General features: G+C 38.6%; 1 protein-coding gene and 1 pseudogene across 5 annotated transcripts in view; both read right to left on the bottom strand.

The window, feature by feature from the left end:
• Positions 1 to 827: 827 nt before the first annotated feature.
• LOC144454878 (speedy protein C-like) lies at positions 828 to 20258 on the bottom strand (annotated as a pseudogene).
• The window catches only part of ATP11A (ATPase phospholipid transporting 11A), a 234538-nt gene continuing 228060 nt past the window's right edge, over positions 15597 to 22074 (bottom strand). For 2 of the 5 annotated variants that reach the window (XM_020965225.2, XM_020965226.2), the window contains exon 29: positions 15597 to 20793. In XM_020965225.2, the coding sequence (XP_020820884.1) occupies positions 20533 to 20793 (261 nt within the window). In that variant the 3' untranslated portion in view covers positions 15597 to 20532. The remainder of the gene's footprint in view (positions 20794 to 22074) is intronic. The other 3 variants (XM_020965229.2, XM_020965227.2, XR_013483324.1) reach the window with 3 other exon arrangements.

Raw genomic sequence — 22074 nt, 5'->3', positions numbered from 1 at the left:
TCATAATCATTATGCCCCCTAGTTTACATTTCTCTATCTCAGACCTCACATTTCTTTGTATCTCTCTTGTATACTTATGTATTCTTTTGTATTTGTAGATCTGTACATGCATTTTATTTTCCCACTGAATGGAAAGTTCCACAAGATCAGGAATCAGATCTTACCACGTTAGACTGTTAGCTTCTTGAGGTCAGAGACTGTCTTTCTTTTTCTTATTTGTATCCCCAGCTCTTAAGCAGAGTGCTTAACACTTAGCAGGTACTTAATAAATATTTATTGTATTGTATCTAAATGTTGCATCTTTATCTGCTCTTGACGATCTAGGCATTTAAATAACAAATGTTTGTAGAATTGAGCCGGTCATAAAAGCCTGGATCTAGGGCTTAAATGGATTTTAGAAGTCATCTAGCCTAGGGAAGAGATTAAGTGATTTACCCAAGGTCACATAGAGTATTAAGTATCAGAGGTGGGATTTAAATCTAGGTCCTGGGACTCCAGAGTCAGCTTTGTTCCCACTGTATCTTCAATATCCATTCAGAATATGCAATAAGCTAATGAAAGCCAGGGAGGGTTAGAGGTGTGGTAGAAGGAAATCAAGTTTGCTTTGTTTTTTTCTTTTCTTCTCCAATTTATTAAAGAAGGAACCAAGACCACTATGTTGTGAAGGATAGAAGTTATACAGCAAGGAGGGCTGATGTTTGATATCTAGGAAGTTGAATAAGAGAAGGAAGGAGAAGAGCAGCAGAGATGCTAGCCTAAAGCCAGGGAGCGCAGTCAGCCCACACAGGGGCAGCTGTGGAGAGGGGCTGGCAGGCTGGTCCTGACCTTTATTCTACTGACTGCCAGGAAGTAGGGGAAGTGGCAGCAGCCAGCTTTGGCATGATCTGCAAAGTCTAGGTCCCAGGCTCTAGCTGCAGCATTGGAGGGAGAATGAGGAAAAAGTTCCTGGGCCAAGGGGCCAAGGAAAGAGTGGGAAGGGACTGAGTTGGAAGAGGCTGTTTGGGGTATTGCTGCTTGGGGGTGGTGGCAGTGGCGGTGGAGGGAACACTGTTTAAGGGAGTTCTGTTTGGGAGGAAATGGGGAATGGCCCCACTGGAGCCAACATCCACAAACGGAACAGCCCAGGGGTGAGAGATCTGAGACATGGGATATGACAGGATAGTTCTGGTTCCCCTGGGGTGAACCTTGATAAGCCCCACCCACAGGTCAGGCCATTCCCTGGTCCAGGCCCAATGGGATGATTCTTTTACCATGACCTCTTCACAACAGTGCCAGCTCACAGCTACCCGGTAGCCCCTCCGTGCCCAGAGCTGGTCCCTCTGACACAGGAAGCTGGGCATGAGTTTCCACCAGCTCTGGCCCAGGGCAAAATCTCGCCCTTGGGGTCCTCTCTGTTTTCCTCCATGTCATTAGGTAGACACAGGGCTAAGAAGAGGTTGCTGTGGGCATATTCACTGAGCTGCAGGCCAGCTCTTTGGAAATAAATCAGGGCCATTGCCAAGAGATACTTAGCAGAGATTTGAAATCTATCTAATTTATTTAACACTAGGCACTGTGCTAAGAGAAAATAAAAAGACGATTCTTGTCCTCAAAGAGCTCACAATCTAATGTGAGAGATGAATAAATATACACAAGTAAGTTACATAAGGATAAATGAGAAATAATGAACAGAGAGAGGCATTAGAATTAAGAGGGGTTCGGAAAAGCTTCCATTAAAAGATGTGATTTTAGGGGCAGCTAGGTGGCACAGTGGATAGAGCTCTGGCCTTGGAGTCAAGGAGGACCTGAGTTCAAATCCACCCACAGACACTTGACACTTACTAGCTGTGTGCTGGGCAAGTCACTTAACCCCAATTGCCAATGCAAAAAAAAAAAAAAGAAAGAAAAAGATGTGATTTTAGTAGAGGGCCTCTTTCCATGTGTGTGTGTGTGTGTGTGTGTGTGTGTGTGTGTGTGTGCGCGCACGCATGCGCACACACGTGTGTAGTGAACTGGGTGTGAGAGATATTGCTCATGAAGTTATTTAATGAAAATATCACCATTGAACCCAATTGGTCTGAGTTCAGAGCTGTCACTGACTAGGTGTTGAACTAATTCCTGGGGTAGATATCAACAAAAGTGAAATGATCCCTGTCCTGAGGAGCTTTCACCTGGAGGGTGGGACAATACACATAACCAAATAGATAGCAAGCTCCTGCTAGCCATGCCCAGCAGAAACCTAGAACCACTGTTCCTGGCTGTACTTCGGGTGCACAGAAAACCTTACTTGCCTTTCTTTCTTTTCATCAATCTAATCAGGCTTTGTGCAACTCTGCCTCATTTAAATCCAATTCACGCAGGAGTGGTGGGGGCACAAAGTACTCTTTGTTTTTTTAAAGGTATTTTATTTTTTCCCCCAATTACACATCAAGACAATTTTTAGCATTCATTTTTACAAGATTTTGAGTTCCAAATTTTTCTCCCTCCATCCCTCCCCTCCCATCTTCCAGAAATAGTAGGCAATTTGATATAGGTTACACATACGCTATCATGTAAAAGATATTTCCAATTCGTCCATATTAGTTGTGGAAGAAGAAACAGATCAAAAGAAAAAAAAACATGAAAAAGAATAAAATAAGTGACAAAAATTTGTTTCGACTTGCTTTCAGAGTCAATCAGTTTTTTATCTGGATGTGGTTAACATTTTCCTTCATGAGTCCTTTGTACTTGTTTTAGATCATTGTATTGCTGAGAAAAGCTGAGTCATTCATAGCTGATCATCCCACAATGTTGCTGATACTGCCTACAATGTTTTCCTGGTTCTGCTCATTTCACTTTGCCTCAGTTTGTACAAATCTTTCCAAGTCTTTCTGAAATCTGCCTATTCATCATTTCTTACTGCACAGTAGTGTTCCATTACATTCATATGCCACAGCTTGTTCAGCCATTCCCCAATTGATGGGCATCCCCTCATTTTCCAATATTTTGACACCATGAAAAGAGCTGCTATAAATATTTTTGCGTGTAGGACCTTTTCCCTTTTTTATGATCTCTTTGGGATACAGACCTAGTAGTGGTATTGCTGGGTCAAAGGGTATGCACACTTTGTTTGCCCTTTGGGCATAGTACCAAATTGGTCTCCAGAATGGTTGGATCAGTCCACAACTCCACCAACAGTGCATTAGTGTCCCAATTTACTGCCAGGATTCTTCTTGGTGCTCATTTAGTACTCTGAGATTTCAATCAAGGGGTAACTAGGTGGCACAATGGATAGAGCACTGGCCCTGGAGTTAGAAGGACTTGAGTTCAAATTTGGTCTCAACACTTGCTAGTTGGGTGACCATGGGCAAGTCACTTAACCCTGACTGCCTTCCTCCCGAGACAGAGAAAGAGAGACAGAGACAGAGAGAGAGAGAGAGAGAGAGAGAGAGAGAGAGAGAGAGAGACAGACAGACAGACAGAGACAGACAGAGAGAGAGACACAGAGAGAGAGAGAGAGAGAGAGAGAGAGAGAGAGAGAGAGAGAGAGAGAGAGAGAGAGAGAGAATACAATTAAGTATTGAAGTGCCCTCTATGTTACAGGTACTGTATTAGGTTATTAGGTTCTGGGGATACAAATATAAGAAATGAAACAATTCCTGTTTGCAAAAAACTTACATTCTAATGGGAGAGTCCACAAAGACATATAAGTATATACAGAATAAGTATAAAAATAATTAAAAAACATAAGCAAAGTTGTTTGACAGGGAGGGCACTAACATTTAAGGGGATCAGAGTGGATTTTATGTGGAAGATGGTCTCTTTGCTGGAAGGGAGGGATCCTACCAGGTAGAGGTGAGGAGGAAGTGCATTACAGGTGTGGGGGACAGCCACTGTAAAGGCACGGAGATGCAAGATGGACTACCTGAAGGTTAGTTTGGCTGGAATGCATAGTATGGGAAGGGAAGGTATGTATGACAAGGCTAGAAAGGTAGATTGGGGTCAGGTGGTGAAGAGCTTTTAAAACTAAACAGAGGCATATATATTTGATTGTAGAGGCAATGGAAAACCACTGGAATTGATTGAGTATAGGAGTGAAATGACACATGAAAATTATCATGGAAGAGATATATATTGGACAGACTGAAGTGGACAAAGTCTTGAGACACAGAGACCTTTTGGGAGACTGTCGCAATAATCTAGGCTAAAGGTAATAGGGACCTGAACTAAGTAGTAGTTGTATGAGTAATAGTAATAATAATAGCTAATACATATAGCATCTACTATGTACCAGGCACTGTGCTTAGCACTTTACAATTATTATCTCATTTGATCATCACAACACTGAGAGGTAAGTGCTATTATTATCCCTATTTTACTGATGAGGAAACTGAGGCAAACAGAGGTTAAGTGACTTGACCAGAGTCACACAGCTAGTAAATATCTGAGGCTGGTTTTGAACTCAGGTCTTCCTCACTGTAAGCCTGGTGCTCTATCGGATTTGCCAACCAACTGATTGGATATATGGAGGGAGGAAGAGTGAAGAGTAGAGGACAATGCTAACATTACGAACATGGGATACTGGAAGAATGTTGGTGCCTCAAAAGAGGAGAAAGATTTACAAGAGAGGTGAGTTTGTGGGGGAGAGAGAATGAGCTCTGTTTTGGACTGGTTTAACTTTCAGGATCTCCTAAACCTATTTATCCCCCTCTAGTAAATAGGATGAAATTGGGGCTAAAGGAAAGGGAGAATAAAAGAATATTTGAATGGAAATAGTCAGGAATTTCTAGAATTACTAGAATCAACTGTCCTCCTGTGCAAATAGAAGATAGGAATAATTTTTATTACACTGGTCTTAAACAAGCATAACATAAAGGTCAGGAGTAAAACTTATGAAAAAAAGCAGGGGTAGTAATCATGATCTCAGACAAAGTTAAAGCTAAAATAGATTTAATCAAAAGGGAAAACCGGGGAAACTACACTATATGTTAGCCATATTAATTAAAAGTTTTAGACCATATAATAACTAGGCAGTATTAAAAAACATGAGAGTATACCTGCCAAAACAGACATAGGAACTATACAAATATAAACACAAAACACCTTTTATACGGTTAGATCTAAATAACTGAAGTAATATTCATTGCACATGGGTAGGTAAAGCTAATATAATGACAATTTTGCCTAACTAATCTATTTATGTAAGCCATTCCCATCAAATTATTAAAAATTATATTACTGAGTCAGAAAAAATTAATAACAGGGTTCATTTGGAAGAACAGAGAGCCAGGAACTTCAAGGAAACCAGGGGAAAAGACATGAAGGAACTAGATTTAGTAGTATCAGACCTTAAACCATATTATAAGGTGAGAACAGTGTTGAAGTGTAAAATGGATAATTTTGATTATTTTAAATTAAAATTTTCTTGTACAAATAAAATCTATATAGCCAAGAATAGAGGGAATGAAGAAAATTGAAAAAAAAAACTCTCATAGACAATGTCCCAGATAGAATGTGACTGGGTCAGAATGTTGTTGTGGTATAGGAAATGAAAAGCTGGTGGATTTAGAAAAATATAGAAAGATTTGGACTTATGAAGGAAGATGCCATCCATGTACAGAGAAATGGATGACAAGTGAAAATAAGCATAATATTGTCTTATGTGTTTGAGGATATATGTGTATATTTATGGATATCTATGCATGTGTATATATATATATATGTATGTGTATGTATACATGCATGTGTATATGTATATATGCATGTGTGGGCTTAATTGTAGCCTTCTTGGGGTGGAGGGGGGTGGGGGAAGGAGAAAAATATAAAGTAAAAAGTGCATAGCAGAGGATAAAAGCAAACCATAAGAAAGCAGACAGCTTTGAAAATAATGTGTAATATATATCATATAGGTTTTCTTGAAATGCTTATTTATTGCTTAATACCTAACCCTCTCATGCTCTGTTGTGTACATGGCAATGTTTTTTTCTTTTCTTATTTTGTATTTAAGCTTAAAATAAATTAAAAAACTTAAAAAAAAAAGAAATTGGTCTGAAGAGCCTCTACACTCAGGATAAAACAATAACACAAACATGATTGACTTTAAGGCCTTCAATATAATCTGGATGTCAAATAAACTGAACAGTACTACATTTAGCCTTTGCTCATTCAGCTCTTTTGACACAGAATACCCTCCTGTCTTTCCTATCATAATGAACCTAAATCTTACCAATCTTCCTTGGCTCAGCTCAGTCCTTCTTCCTCTTCCATGCCTTCTTCAATGACTCAAATAAAATTCTTTTAACTTCAGATTACATATATACACACATGTACATGTGTAACATATATGTAGATGTATACATAGAATACTATATATATGTGCATGCATAGCATGCCCCATAATGTCTAACAGAGTTCAAAAGAAATCCCTAAAAAACTGTGAGAAAATGCCATTTAAATGTCACTTTTCTATAATATTAATTCAAACTATAGATTTGAGCTTCTGGGAAAGAGATGGTATATGAAATGACGTGTACCAAATGCTGTCCAATATAATGGTGAGAACTCCATGATTGAATTCAACAAACATTTATTAAGCATCTACTGAATGCAAGACATTGTACTAGATGTTAGAAATACAAAGACAAAAATGAAATAGTCCTTGATTTCAAGGAGGTTATGTTTCACAGTGACAGCTAGGTGATGCAGTGGATAGAGCGTCAGGCCTGGAGTCTGAGTTCAAATCCAGCCTCAGACACTTACTGGCTGTGTGACCCTGGGCAAGTCATTTAATCCTGTTTGCCTCAGTTTCCTCATCTGTAAAATGAGTTGGAGGAGAAAATGGGAAACCATTCCAGTATCCAAGAGAACCCCAAAGAAATCACGAAGAGTCAGACAAGTAGAAAACAACTAAACAAAAACAAAGTTGTTTCAGTTTGGCTGGAATGTAGAATATGCAAAGGGGAGTAATATGAAACGTCTGAAAAGTTAGACTGGGCCAGGTCATGGAGGAAGGCTTTACATGCTAAGCTCAGGCATTTTTATTTTATCCTAGAGACAATAGGAAGCCACCGAAGATTACTGAACAGTGGAAAGCCACGATCAGGAATAAAAGGAAGATTATTATGGCCAGCAGAGTGGAGGATGAATTGGAAAGAGGAGAAATTAGAAGCAGAAAAACTTCAGGTTATTATTGTAGCACAGGAGAACAGGGATGAGGGCCTGAACTTAGGGGGCAGCTGTGTGAATGCAGAAGAGAGAATGAATGTGAGAAATGTTGTGGAAGGAGAACTGATGAGACTAATCAGTTTACTTAATAGGGGAGTAAGGAAAAATGACAAATAGCAGGAGTCTGAGAACCTGATGACAGGAAATTTTGAAGGAAGTCAAGTTTACTGGGAAAGTGAATAATTTTTTCCTTATTTCCTTCTATTCTTTCTTCCTTTTTTGGGAGGGGGAGTGAAGCAATTGGGGTTAAGTGACCTGCCCAGGGTCACATAGCTAGTGAGTGTTATATGTCTGGGGTCGCATTTGAATGTCTTAGTTGGATTAGATGCTCACTGATGTACCTTCCAGCTCTTAATTCTGCGATCCTATTTTTTGCCTTCCTGGTCATTAAGAAACCCATCATAGCATCCAGCCTACCCCCAAACTGGTTGGTGGCAGCTGAGCTCTTGCTAATGGGGTTCCAGGTGAGCTATTCAACCTGACATCCCATGTTACTGTTGGCCCAAAGTGAGAAGAAAACTTTCAATAAAAGGAGCTTTTCGTTCTGGCAACTTCCTTTCTCCCCAGGAGTTTGGGGGTAGTCCTTAGGCACGAAGGCTTCCAAAGAGATTGCTCTTTAGTCTGCAAGACTGCTTCTTTTTGTCCTCATCTTCTGTTTTCTCCTAACACATCAATACAGATTTTGTGGGCATGGGACTTGTTGCCTCTGTTCTGACTTACTGTCTCAAGAGAGAGAATGCCAAATATATGTGCTTGGTCTTTTTTTTTTTCAGTTGTAGTAACATTTTGTTTGTGCACAAGCTTTTTAATTCTATGGCATTGAAATGATTTGTATTATCTTTTATAATTTCTATTCTTTGTTTGGTGAAGAATAAATCTGTCCCCTCCCAATCCGGCCATAGTAGTGACAGGTATCTAGTCTCCTGGTATCTAGTGTTAAAAACGACCACATATTTAGATTGTATGTCCATTTGGAGCTTATAGCATCATATGTTGTTAAGATGCATAAGATAACCTGCTCCATGTTACTAGCAGTGTTCAAGTAGATGCTGGATGTCTGCTTATTCCAAATGTTTGTAGATGACATTACTGCACTGGGAGAGTTTGGACTTGAATAACTTTTTTTTTTTAAGGCAATCAGTATTAAATGACTTGCCCAGGGTCACACAGCTAGTAAATGTCTGAGGCTGGATTTGAATTCAGACTCCAGGACTGGTGCTCTTATTCACTGCACCACCTAGCTGCCCCTTAGATGACTTATAAGGACCATCTTAATTCTAACACTTTCAACTCTCCTTTGGGCGAAAAGTATGCAATTAATTGTTCTTTGGGGGTGTTTGAAAACATGTCAAATGCTGTTTTTTCTGGCGTAAAATTGGAAGTTTTTTCTCTCTCTTTACAGCCTGAAATAACGGAAAGGACACTGAGCCTTCAGTCAGAAGACCCGAGTTCAAATCCCTCCTCTAACACTACCTGTGTCTTTGGGAAAGTCACTTAACCTCATGGTGTTATCCCTAGCACTAATTCCTCACCTGTAACCTCAGGGGATTGGATTAGATGGTCTCTGGGCTGCCTTCTAGCTCAAGATCTGTAATCTTACAACTGTAATCTCATAATCACCAGAAAAAATTGTGCTGACTCTTGTTCATGTCTCAGTCTATTGTAACAGTTGGGGGACCCGGAGTTTCATAAAAGAATTGGTCAGGCCAGTGATGCATTTATTAATAAGCTTTTATTAGATTTAATTCACACTACAAGATACAGTTAGGTAGCTGGAGCCTCGGGTATGATGGTCTTCAGACTGTGGTAGGAGGCAGACAGGGCTATTAATGAGCATGGTCTTTCAGAAGCTGCTCTTGGATTTGGCACACCCAACTTCACCAGCCCTTTGTCAGTCTTCCTGGGCCCCATCTCCTTCACATCAGGGCAAGGGACGGTTGGAAGTTTTACTTCCTGAAGAGGGCTTGCTTTAACTCAGGTGTCTCTCACTGATTTTGTACCACCGATGGTTCCCCACTGATATCGCAAGCAGCAAGATACTACGGAGCCCAATAAGGCCATGTCTTGTAACAAGCTCAGCAAAGAAGTTTCCAGAAAACAACAGGAGGAAGGGACGTCTGGCTTGAGCAAGTGGGGTGAGCACAGCCAAACGTAAATGCTGAAGTTTTAAAAAACAGACATCTTGAAAGCAACTTGAAATAATCAGCACAAAGTCATTGGCTTTTTATCCTGAGCAAATAAGAAACATATCAGATGATTCCTAGAGAAGGACATTCGAGGACCACTCTCAGCAACATCCCATAGTATAATTCTGATAGTGTTCTTCTAGTTTACCTAAGCCTCACTATCACTGCTTAAGACTGTTCTCTTAGGTTTTCCTCTTAGTTATATTGGATCTGTTCTGTGAAGTTTGAATTCAGTCAAAGGGCTGTACTTGAGGACCCAGAGGGCCACATCTGGCCTCCAGGCTGCAGCTTACCCACCCCTGATTAGCCTCTTTGGAGTCTGAATCTCATAATCTATAAAATAAAGGAGCAGGAAGAGAGGATGCCTAAGGTTAAGTGATAACATCCCCAATACCAAAAGGCTGGTTGTTGGAGAAGCCAGACATAGAATTTCCTGGTTGTCCTGTAAGAGTCCTATCTACGCCATGCCGCTTTGCGCTCTTGTATATAAAGATTACCTTCAGATGTTCAAGTCTCTTTTTCCCACCAATAAGACTTGAGAAAAATATTTTCATGGAGCAAAAGTGACCATTTACAACTGCTAGCTTCTCTAACAGGTAGATCAAGATAAAAACTAAGAGGATCTAGCTTTCCTGATGCCTTCATCTGGATCACATCTCAGACTTATTTGTTAATGTTTTTTTGGAGGCAATTTGTTACTCAAGATCTGATAGTTCTAATAGCAATATAGAGTATGGTGTACATGAAAGAAGCATGGCTTTGGATTCAGAAGACTGAGTTTCAGTACTAGATCCACCTGCTTGCTATTTGAGGAAACTGGCCAGATGGTCTAGGATCTCAGCCTTGGTTTGTCCATCTGAAAACTGAGAATTACATTTAAGCTGTTATTATAACCCATTGCAGTTGTTTTAATAATTAACTGCATTTCTTTTTTTTTTTAATATCACACCAAATCAAATAATCGTATAAATCTTTATAATTTGGAACTAAATCTTAGACAACAGACATCTAGATTAACCAAATCTTTCCCATCTGTGACATTTGGGACATTGACTAGTGTAATAGATCTTTCAAAATTCCATTAAATCATTTTGCAAAATGATCTGAGATACACTAGAAAAGGGGAACAGATACCATTTACTACCTGTGTGGCCTTTGGTAAGTCATAACCTGTGCCTCAGTTTCCTCATCAATAAAATGGATTTGATGGCCTCTAAGGTCCTTTCCTTCTAAATCTGTGGACTATGAATTTGTATATGTATTTCCAGGACTATCATTCTATTCCTACTACAATCTGAATTAGTGCAGAATGAGTACAGTAGGATCTTCAGATAATGGTATCGTACAAATCCTGATTTTGTAAGCCTAATATTTCCTGGCAAATGTTTGTAACACTATTTTTTGAATGGAATCAACTGCAAATTGGTTAGTAATATAAGAAACTATCAATGTTTAAGCCACATAATTAGGAATGGCTTCTCAAAGCACCTGCTAATTATTCAACTAATTAAAGCTACAAGAATGGAGTTTAAAAAAATGCTATTTACAATAAAGTATTAGACATAAAATGGTGACATTTACTCTCTATTCCTGATGTATGCTTTGGTTCTGATAAATGTATTCCTTGATTTTGCCTAGCCTCATTCCTAAGATGCAAAGCAAACAACTGAAACCCCTGGATGTTTCTGTTTGTTTGTATAATAAAGAGCTGACATTTGCATAGGGCTTTAACTAATTATGTAATCATAATGCATCTAAAGGTAGTGCATCTGATTTGATCCTTTTGAGAGATGTTTATTTTTTTCTCATTTAAAGAATTTTTATTCTGATCATCTTTCTGGTCTAATCTCATTGGGAGGGGGCAAGGGGAAACTCTATCCCTTTCTCCTCAATTAAAAAAAACAAACCCTCATATCAAATACAGTCAAACAAAAGAAGTCTCCACATTGTCAATGTCCAAAACAAAACATGTATCTCATTTTTACAATCGATGTATGAAACCGGCCCAATACCTGGTACTACCCTCCTTTTAAAAATGAGGAAACTAATAAGCAGAAAAATTAAGTGATTTGCCCCCAGTCATGAGACTAGCAAAATATGTGTCAAAAGCAGGAATTCAGTCACTCCTGCCTCCTAGTCCAGCACAATCTTCCCTCTTGTTCCTAACCACAGTTCTGTTTATGAAGACTTTACCCAATGTAAATGTAAAGCCTGTATCAGATTGTGCGCCATCTTGGGGAGGGTGGGGGGAGGAAGGGGGAGAAAAATTTTCAACTCAAAAGCATATGGAAGTGATTGTTGATAAATCAAAATAAATTTTTAAAAAAGACTTTACCCACCTATTACAATGTCACAGAATATTTCATGAAAATGCATGAATATGAATTTTTTTTTTTTGCTTTTTGGTGAGGCAATTGGGGTTAAGTGACTTGCCCAGGGTCATACAGCTAGTAAGTATTAAGTGTCTGAGATCTGGATTTGAACTTAGGTCCTCCTGACTCCAAGGTCAGAGCTCTATTCACTGTGCCACCTAGCTGCCCTTAATATGAATGTTTAAAAAAAAAAAAGGGGGGGAAACTCATCATGCCCTAGTATCTTGTCTTTCTTGATCTCAGGAAGAAGGCTCCTTCAAGTTCCTTTTCTGCAGTCATTTTATTAAGACACTATTTGTAAAGTTGTCATTTTTTCCCCCTGAAAAGTGAGACTTATCTGAAAATTTAAAAATTTCAGATTGTGGGAGATTTCCCAAATTAATCAGATTATTGTTTATGTACCTAAACACATGTGCAAAGCACCATTTTTTTTTGTACCTGCAGCACTACAAATCCAATGTGCCATCATTTGGTTTAAATAAACCTGTGTCCCTATCTGAATATGCAATCATCCACAGCCACAGCTGCCTTCATTTGTATGACCACACATTCCTTTCACCTAAGGCAGGTATACAGATTTGGAAGGTGTCCCATAATAATAATAAAAAAAACCAACCAAACCCAAAAGCCCACCCCTTGTACTTTCAGGCCTACCCTCTGCATTTACTTCTTCATGAGAAAGTGAGCTAGAAGCCTGTCTGATGTCATCCTGGGGACAGGGGATTTTTCTGGGGCAATTAACAGCCTTTGTCTACAAAGCCTCATAAAATGTGCCTGTTAATTATAAGATGACATAGTAGAGTTGTTTCAGAAATGTTAAACAAATGCTTTCCTAATCTTCCTATCCAAACACTTTCTCTTTAACTCAGATGAGTCTCTTCAAAGTTCTCTCATTCCCTCTTCTTTACCTTAATTTAGGATACTTCTCCCCTACACCCCATTCCTGGACCAACTTCCTCCTCATTTATCAATCCCAATTCTATGTGGTTGTTTTTTTTTTTTGGGGGGGTGAGGCAGTTGCGGTTAAGTGACTTGCCCAAGGTCACACAGCTAGTGAGTATCAAGTGTCTGAGGTCAAATTTGAACTCAGGTCTTCCTGACTCCAAGGCCAGTGCTTTATCTACTGCGCCATCTAGTTGCCCCCTATGTGTTCTTAATGGTTATGCTTGAATTCTCCTGTCTCCACACCACTTTAGCCAAGCAGTACTAGAATTTTAGGGCTGGGATCATAGGACTGCGGATTAAGAACTGGAAGGCAGCTTTCAGATTGCTTAGTTATAGGCTCCAAAAGAACAAGCGATGCGCTAAGTGGAGCTAGGTCCCCTGATTCCAAATCTGGCATCCTTGTTACTGCACCAGGTGTCCTAATTCCAAGTACAGAAAGGGATGAAATTGAAGGCATTGTTCTACGAAGGTAGGAAGCAAGCATTTGGACAAGTTATCATCAATACCAAAGGTAAGGCAATAGCCACAGACAGAAAAAATTGTGTCCCCCTCCACCTTTAACAAAAGAAGAGGATTAAAACGGACAGGAAGGCTGGTCTGAGTAGCTGGGAAGATAACACATGAGGGAGAGAGAAGGCAGAACTGCTCAATCTTATTTAGATTGTTTTCTTTGTCAAAGACAATCTTTGGACTGATAAGGATAATGATATAAAAATGGTTAATAGGAGATTAAAATCATGAGATAAATAGCAAGATAGCAAGACCTAGTTTCCCTTGATGAGTCCAATCTCTTTGATTTTAGAGATAAGGAAGGAGAAGATTAGAGTCCAAGTGACTTGTCCAAGGTCATTCATAGAAACAGTAAGGGGCCAGAGCCAGGATTCAAATTGAGGTCTTTTAACTTTAAATCTTCTAGTCTTTTCCCCTCTACCTGCTTATACTACTGGGAAAAACACTAACACGTAATAGAGTGCTTCAATAAATGCTTATTAAATTCTGTCCTTGATTTAGCATTAATTTTTTAAAAAAATCATGCTGTGCTCATACCCACTGGGCATCAGAGGCTGCAGCATATGACTAATGAATTCTACATGGAAAGTGGCAGAAGAGATACTGTACTGAGGAAAATATACAATTAGAGAGGAGGTATTGTTTCATATAGAGAAAATAGAAAAATTTTGATGGTCAGCCCAAGCAGTACCTCGATAGCCTTAAAATACAAAAACAACGGTAGAGAGAAGCATCCAGCCAAGTGAGGTAGAGCCTTTGCGGAGAATTGACGGGGGAAAAACGGTAAAGAATCTCTCAGGATAATAAGGTACAGAGGGGCAACAGCAAAGGCAGCAGAAGCAGTTTGTGGAAAATGTGTTCCCCTTTCTTACCCTTTAAAAGACTTAAATGTGTGAGATCAACTGTCCAGTCTTGTGAGACAATAACTAGAAGGAGGCCAAAGGTATCTTTGATGTTTCCCTTCTAGACCTTCCTTCCAATCTGACCATGTTTTCTAATTCTTTCGTTTTTCTTACTCTGCCCTTCACCCCCATATGGATTACTGGGAGTACCCGAAATAATTCAAAGTGAAAAAAATGACAGGTGTGAGCAGCACATATATGCCTATATTCCACCTTCTTGCATATTCTTGACCCCCGTCCCCCTGTAATTTATCTATTTGCTTTTATTGTTTAGCCATAGGGTAGGAACCACGGCTATCTAATTCAGATTTTGCATCAGCACCAAGGAACATTAAGGTAATGGATTCAAACTGCTTCTGCTTTTTACTTTTTTTTAGGTTGCATGGGTATTTGTACTCATGGGGTACCTCAATGCATCTCTTGTGAATGTTATGTGTTGTCTTAGTATAGTAATAAGGGGAATGATTCTGTCCAACAAATAATTATTAAATATCTATTATGTTTAGAGCACTTTAGAGGCTAGTAAACACAAAGATGAACAAGTCAGGTCTCTCCTTTAGTGGATCTCATCACCTGGCAGGGCTTGCAATTAGTCTGGAGAGGAGATTCTCCCCAGCTCCCTCACTCCTACCCCTCTGTGGGTTGATGACAATTCCAACAACTTTATGAAGTGACTTGCCCAAGCTCAGTCATGGAAGAGCTAAGAAGTAGAGCTGGGGTCAGAATCCAGGTCTTTTAAAAAATTCCAAATCCAAATTGTGAAATCTGAAAGCATCAGTAACTAGAGATGGAGTTTCCAAACAATTCAAGAAAGAAGAGGAGAAAACTCCACCTTGCTAGTTTATGCATATGATTCTGGGTGCCTAGTCTTATACCTTAGTAGAAAACAAAGATCTTTCATTTTCATAAGGCTGACATTAAAGCTAGATAAGGGGTAGCACTCCTATTCAACTAACAATCCATCAGGTATTCTGAACTAGTTCTTGCTTGTGAATAGAGAAGGAGCTCAGAAAGGTTCCTTTAGCTCGACAGGGTAAGGAATGGATCATTTTTCTGTTTGACCGTTTTTTTCTTGTCACTAAAACTCTATTATAATAATCAATGGAAATAATTACAAATAAAAAAATACTTACCAAAGTAAAACAGCCCTCTTCTTCAAATTAGGAGTACAAAGCCATTAATGGAAATTTTAATTCTATAAACTCACTGTTGGTTATAACTTAACAGAAATTGGCAAAGTCACCCCTTGTGAGATTTTATTTGTTTCTGAAGAAACTAAATGAGCCATTTTTTCTTTATTGCAAGCAGAATCTGATTTCCTGCTTATATAATCGGCAGAAAAGTCCAAAACTGAATTTTAACAGGTCATAGTTTGATACCTTCAGAAATGAAAATTAAAAACAGCAGCAAACAAAATAAACTTTACAGAAATGTAGGAATTACTTGAGTCCACAGTTTGACTTTTCAGAGCAGGTTAATGAATTGTTATCAATTAAACATTACTGTTTAAAAGCTGATTTATTGTCTGTTAAATGCACCTACTGAATTTAACAATTAAAAAAGAAATTCCAATATTTCATGATGATGACAACTACAGATACCATTTATGTTAAATACAGTGGTAACTATTTTTTCCTCCAATGGCATTTTTGGAAGATTTGCCTTTATGTTACATAATGAATGGATACTTTCAATGGCAATGCATATACACACATAATAATTTCAGTCAGAGACAATGTACAGTATATTAAAATTCTGTATATTTTGATAAAGTAAAAAATAAAGCTATATAAACTGATCTTTAGATTTTTTTCTGCAAAAGTAGAATCACACTTTTATAATACTTCCAACAAGTTTCCATTAAAGCTTTGTTTATAGATACATTATCAGAATGATTTTTGTCCCCCATTCCCCTAAACCCTGGCTTTCAAAAAAAAAAAAAAGAAAAAAATAAGGATTGCAGGGGCTCACCGACATTTTTCACCTTGTTTGAAAGTTGCATACCAATGGGATCCAGACAAATGGGTGACACCAGAAAAATGAGTAATGCAAGAAAAGTATGATCCAAGCCTTTGTATTATGTGTCAAATAAATAATCTTAAGGATATTATAAGATAAAAACAATGGTAATCGTTTCTTACTAACCAGTGCAGAAATACATAAATATTCAGTGGTTAAGAAAAAGACAAAGCCTGAAATACTTTCTCCAGCTTTCACAGAACATTTGGTTGATGTCTATTTAAAACGGTTCTAACAGCATGTATGAAACATTTTTGTTAAAGCTGCAACAATTTAATCAAGGCAAGCTAGGAAGTGATACACAATCTGTCATTCTCCTCCCCTCTTCAACATGCTTCATCCTCCCAAATCTATCCCACATAAATTGTACATACAATTTGTGTACATTAGCTGTAATGAATGTCAATGTCCAATGGGAGATATAACTCTCACACTTCATTCTTATTTGGTCTGCCTTGTTCACTCTACTGAATCAAATATGTGGGGAAGTTTGTGTTATTTCTTGAAATAGGAATGGACACAGAGAGAAATGGCTTACTCCAGATGACTTCTGGAATAGGGTTATTCCCCTAACAAACAGCAGGCAGCCCAGCCTTCCCTAGAGGGCACTTAAGCAGAACAGGGAGCGCCTTCTTTGGAAGCCATATCCCCTCTTTTTGGCCCCCAGAGAGCTCACTTAACTGAAGGATAGTAAGCAGAGATTCTGGTATTTTAGGTGGAGTGTCCCTGACGGAGAAAGATCTCTGTCCAGGGAAGCCTTTACACTCATCAGTAAAGAAATTTTGTGGTGGTGATGGGGTGCCTAACCAGTGTGCCTGCTGGAGAAAGGTGTGCTAGAATGTCTATGCCGAGAGCCTATCAGCTGAATGCACAGGGGGTCCCGCCTTCCCAGAGGTGGACAAAGACTTCTATTGGGGGGAGTAGAACGAAGTCTGGAACCACCCTAGGAAAAAGAGAAGGATGATGAGGGCTCAAGAAAGGAGTGTGGTTATGTATGTGTGTGTATATGTATGTATGAGATCATGGATTACCAGAGTTGGAAGTAACAGAGGGATGAAAATATAGACAAAATCACTCATGTATTGGTATATTAAAAAGAAAAAACTTCTAAGGAAAGAGAGCGGGAGCAGTAAAGTTTGCATTCAAACATGGTAAATCATAACTTTATCACTTAGAATCTGGGGCTTTAGGCCAGAAAGACCAGGGTTCAAATCTTGCTTCTGACTAGAAACTCACTCTGTACCCCAGGAAAAATCACTTAACGCGCCTCCAGTAACTCCTTAGGATTTAATTTCGGAGTCACAGACTGGTTGTCATTTGCTTTGGTGTCTGGACTCCCCGCTCTAGGAACTCCACACATTGGTGAAACTACAAACTTCTCATTATCTCTGTATTGTATATATCTAATGCAGTAAATAGGATTTTTAAATCCAAGGGCCCGAAAGCAGGTTCTTATATAATCTGCAACATTATAAGGCAAATATGATAAGAACTAATTAATGTAAAGAAGCTGCTGTTGAATCGGATGTAAAAATGCAATTCTTCCTTTTCTCCATTTCACTGTCCCTGGCCAAACATTTGCATCTCTTCCCAACCCCATAATCGATTTAAAATATCTAGGTATGTCCATGTAATAATTCAGGCTAAATTCTAAAACATATTTTAGACTCTGTAAAGTCTTAGTGATTTTCAATGAAAGAGTTAAATTGTCCGAAGGATGTAGTAAACTTTTGGTTAGCAGGCAGAGCAGGAATCCAGCATATTCAATCACCAAGCAAGAATTTTCTTATTTAAGGCTAAAGGATGGAAATGAGAAAAGGAAAAAAACCCAAAAACCAAAGTAGGATGAAGTTACAAAGGATTAAGGTGAAAAAAACTTCGCAAACTACCATTTGGAGATGTGCCTTACATTATTTACTACCATCAGAAACAGCAATAGTTTAGGAGAAAGAGAAAGCAAGAAATCAAATCTGAAATTTTCACATTCATCAGATTTTTAAACATTCAGTCACAACTATCAGCGAAATTTAAATCGAAAGTGGCCAAAACCCATAAAATTAAAAAACTTTTCAAAACATAAAAAATTAGAAATGGTGTGTTAACAAATGAATGCATAAAAGAGATTATATAAACAGCTATGAAAAATATTTCAGTGCAAAGGCAATTTTAAGATTTCTAAAAAAATACATTACAAATAATTTGTTAACTAAATGCACAGGAAATTTGTCACCACTACAGGTATTACATTTATACCCATATTAGGTTTTAAAAAAATCTTTAAAAAAATACATACACCAGTGTTTATGAATGGTATGATTCTGAGTGTGACATCCAAGGAGGCAATGACTAAGTTTATAATACTGCCAGAGTCCATGACAGAATGGTATTCCTTGAAACTGAAAGGGTTCTTGTTGAAACACTAACATTAAATCTTCAAGCTAAAAATGCTATGCTTTTTAGTCTCTAGGGCAGCAGGAAAATGACTTCTTGTTGACAGCCAAACTTTATTCAGCCTAATCTTTGGTATGATAAGTGCTCATAATTCATTAAAATATTCCAGCAACTTTAAAATAATTCACTGGTTCTTGTCATTAGTGCGCCGTTTAGGAAAAAAACATTCTCTATAATTCAAATAAATATTTTATAGGTGAAAACCCTATGCTCTCAAATGACTAACATCAAATGTCTAAGAACGAGCTCTCAATATTGATTCCCACACACACCATTTTCTGATCATCACACTAGGCATTCTAGGAATGGGCAAAGTTATTTATATGTGGTCCTTGGACGAGGCCTTTCTAAAAAGGAGTAAGTATTCACTGTTTAAGTTTGACACTCAAATTGAAATATGCTAATTTAATGGTCATTCAAACATGTCATGGAGAGTGTTCATATAAACAAACACTGGGTACGTTAAAAATAACGGGGACTTTTAAAGCAATCCTTCAGTCATTTACACCTTCCCAAACAGTACACTGGACAGAATCCCAAGACAAAGGACAAACCTAGTTGTAAAATTAGCACAAGGTCTGGTAAACACTAGAGAGCCTTGGAAGAAGTACAAGCTGGCTGTATTGCTTTTAAAAAATTGAAAGGCTATCTTGTAACTATATCCTTTCAATCTGAAATAAGTTTTAAGTCTATTTTGAAAGACAATTGCCACCTGGTGGTTATGTATCAGGCGGCTAGATTCCCGACTTCCCTTTTCGTTATAACATAGGGTGCTATATAATGACCTTACAGTCAATCATTTGTGCCAAAGTCCCCTAGCAATTGTCCTAAATTCAGCTCCCCTTTTCTTAAAGGCCCTGGAATAAAATTTTCCATTAACAGGGACCAAGAAGTTCTATCCTTTGAAGTCTGACAAAATACTATCTCAGAGCTCTCAGAGGAAAAGCTAAAATATCAGCATTTCCTAATTGGTACCAATTACATTCGCTCACACAGTCACACACAAACACTTTATCCATGGAGGCATCGAGGTGATGGGGAGGGAATAAAAATAAACTGAATTCACTCTAACTTTTCTAGGACATATCATGATAAATTAACACATTCAGCACAAGTGATTTTGAGTTTGACATGCAAAATGCCAGTACTACATACAACATCCAGCTTCCCCTTGGAGGGTTGAACATAAAAATGGCATCTCTTTTTTCTACTAGGAAAACCAATACACATGACCATACAGATGCTTCATTTGGCCACTTCAGAAAATACAAGCATTAGAAGTGCGTTTCCTGACAAGAGATATGATCGCAGAGGCCACGTCAGTTTGTTTTACGGACAAAGCATGGGAGGAAAAGTGGTTGGGAGAGCCAGGGAAGAAGGATGACAAAAAGAAGTATCAGAAACATCTGGGAAATGCATGAAGTAACTGTCACTGGAGATATCTGAGGTCATAGCTTCTGGCTCAAAACTGAACTGTTGATACCAAAATGTAGGTCCTTCATTGAAACTATCCACTTCAAGTAAGAGGAAGTGACTGAAGACGGTAGGTAGAAGCAAGCAACGTATGTGTAAGAAAAAAAAAGAAAGAGAAGAAACAAAGAAAAAAGAAAAACCCAAAACTTTTTAACACAGAACAAGGGGACTTCTAAGTGCTACCAGCCTCACAGTACCAGACTGTGTAAGATGTTCATTGCTTTAGCAGTTCAAAAAAAACTTTTTTTGAAGAGGCCACATCAGGCCTGGAAGGACATAGACTTCAGGCTCTCAATTCTGTCTGCTTAATCATTACTCCAGACAGTAAGAGCCAAGTACTTCTTAGTTTAAGTTTTATTACATATTTGTTCCCTCTTCTGGAAACAGAATACACACACACACACACACACACACATGCACGCACGCGTGCACACACGCACACACACACACATTCAAAAATGCAGTTCTTTAAAGGCTTGAATTGGTGATCTGTCATTCGGGCGTTTCCAAACCTGACCCATGGTAGCAATGTCTTGCACTGGACTTGCAATAGTTATTGGAAAAATTAAACCCAAGCGGGAGGACTGAATAATCATGACTTTTCCAGTATGTCAGCATCACTTTTTTAGAATGAGAATGAGACCTGCTGGCCGGGGGGGAACTGGTGAGCTCATTGCTTCGATAGCTTGGACTTGGTAGAGAGGTGAGAGGGATGAATTCTGAAATATGGTCCTGACATTGCCTTGGAGAATTCTGTCAAGAGATAAGAAAATACATTAAGTGCCTAACATAGTGGGTAAGGATCCTAAAATGATTCTGTGTTATTTCAAAATTGAGCTGGATAACATGCTTTCTCTAAGAGTTGCTCTACTTGGAAGTCAACATCCAAGTCACTGGTTTTACGTTATTAGGTCTGCCGGTTTCCCCTCTGGTTTAGAATACTGTAAATTGACACTGTGCCCATTAGGACCTGGTTATTAATAGCCTAGAAAGCAGCTTCTCTCTATTCCCACCTCTCCCTCCTCAGTTATACTACTTATGCTCACCCACAGAATGGCAAGGAGCAGGGGGAGCTGAGTGATTACATGGGCTACGGTTGCTCTATTTCATGGCATAGAAAACTAAATGATATCTGAGAAGGCCGAAAGCATGAGTGCAGTGTGGTTATTTACCCTCACCGTGCTGACCCACAAAGACAGGAAGACGAGGACTCACCCAGCGTTAGCGCCTCCTTTCCCAACACACACAGATTCAAGGATAAACAGCCACATTGACTAAGCACATCGAGATCATCTTCAGAGCTTACTCTTAATATTTCTGTGCATGCCACAGACCAATGTGGTCATGTGACTTCTCACTACTAGCCTAAGAAGGCTGCTATGTCATAAACAACAAGTTTAACTATGTAGGAAGAGAATAAACAAAAACTGAACAATATCAAACTTTTAATACAATGTACATTTCAAGTTTGACAGAATACTGACTTTTTTTCAGAATTAGATGATAAATGTGCTTGTCAAACCCAAGGTCTTTATATTAGAGAGAGGCTTGGTGAACACATATATTCAACACAATCTCCACATACTTTTAGGCACCAGACCATGTTCTATTCAGTAAAGCTAATGTCCAACATTAGTCTGAGGGACTGACTCATGTTCAATGTAAACCAAAGTCCCACAAAGCATTAACTTGTGCTATCTTTCCTGATTGACCCTTTAAATTAAAATCCTCACACCTCACAGGCTCAGAAGGATTTGGATATTTTGGCTACACTGAATATTAGCAAGTCAGACCAGCTAATGTTGCACATGGGAACATTGAGAAACATTAGTCATAAGATACACACATAAATGTGCACATATGCACACACATAAACACATGATACACTTTGTTATGCGATTGTCACTCTCAGGCAAATAACTTACCTGGGAATATCAAATATTTAAGTGTAAAAATTAGGTTCTCCTACAAACCATTAATTTTGACTAAAAAAAAAAAAGGCAAAGCACAGCAAAAACTTTGGAGGAAAAATGG

The sequence above is a fragment of the Phascolarctos cinereus genome, unplaced genomic scaffold (genome assembly GCF_003287225.1).
Source record: "Phascolarctos cinereus isolate Bilbo 61053 unplaced genomic scaffold, phaCin_HiC Scaffold_7;HRSCAF=346, whole genome shotgun sequence".
Taxonomy (NCBI): Eukaryota; Metazoa; Chordata; class Mammalia; order Diprotodontia; family Phascolarctidae; genus Phascolarctos; species Phascolarctos cinereus.
Note: the sequence above shows the minus strand (reverse complement) of the source record. Positions and strands in the feature narration are given on the sequence as shown.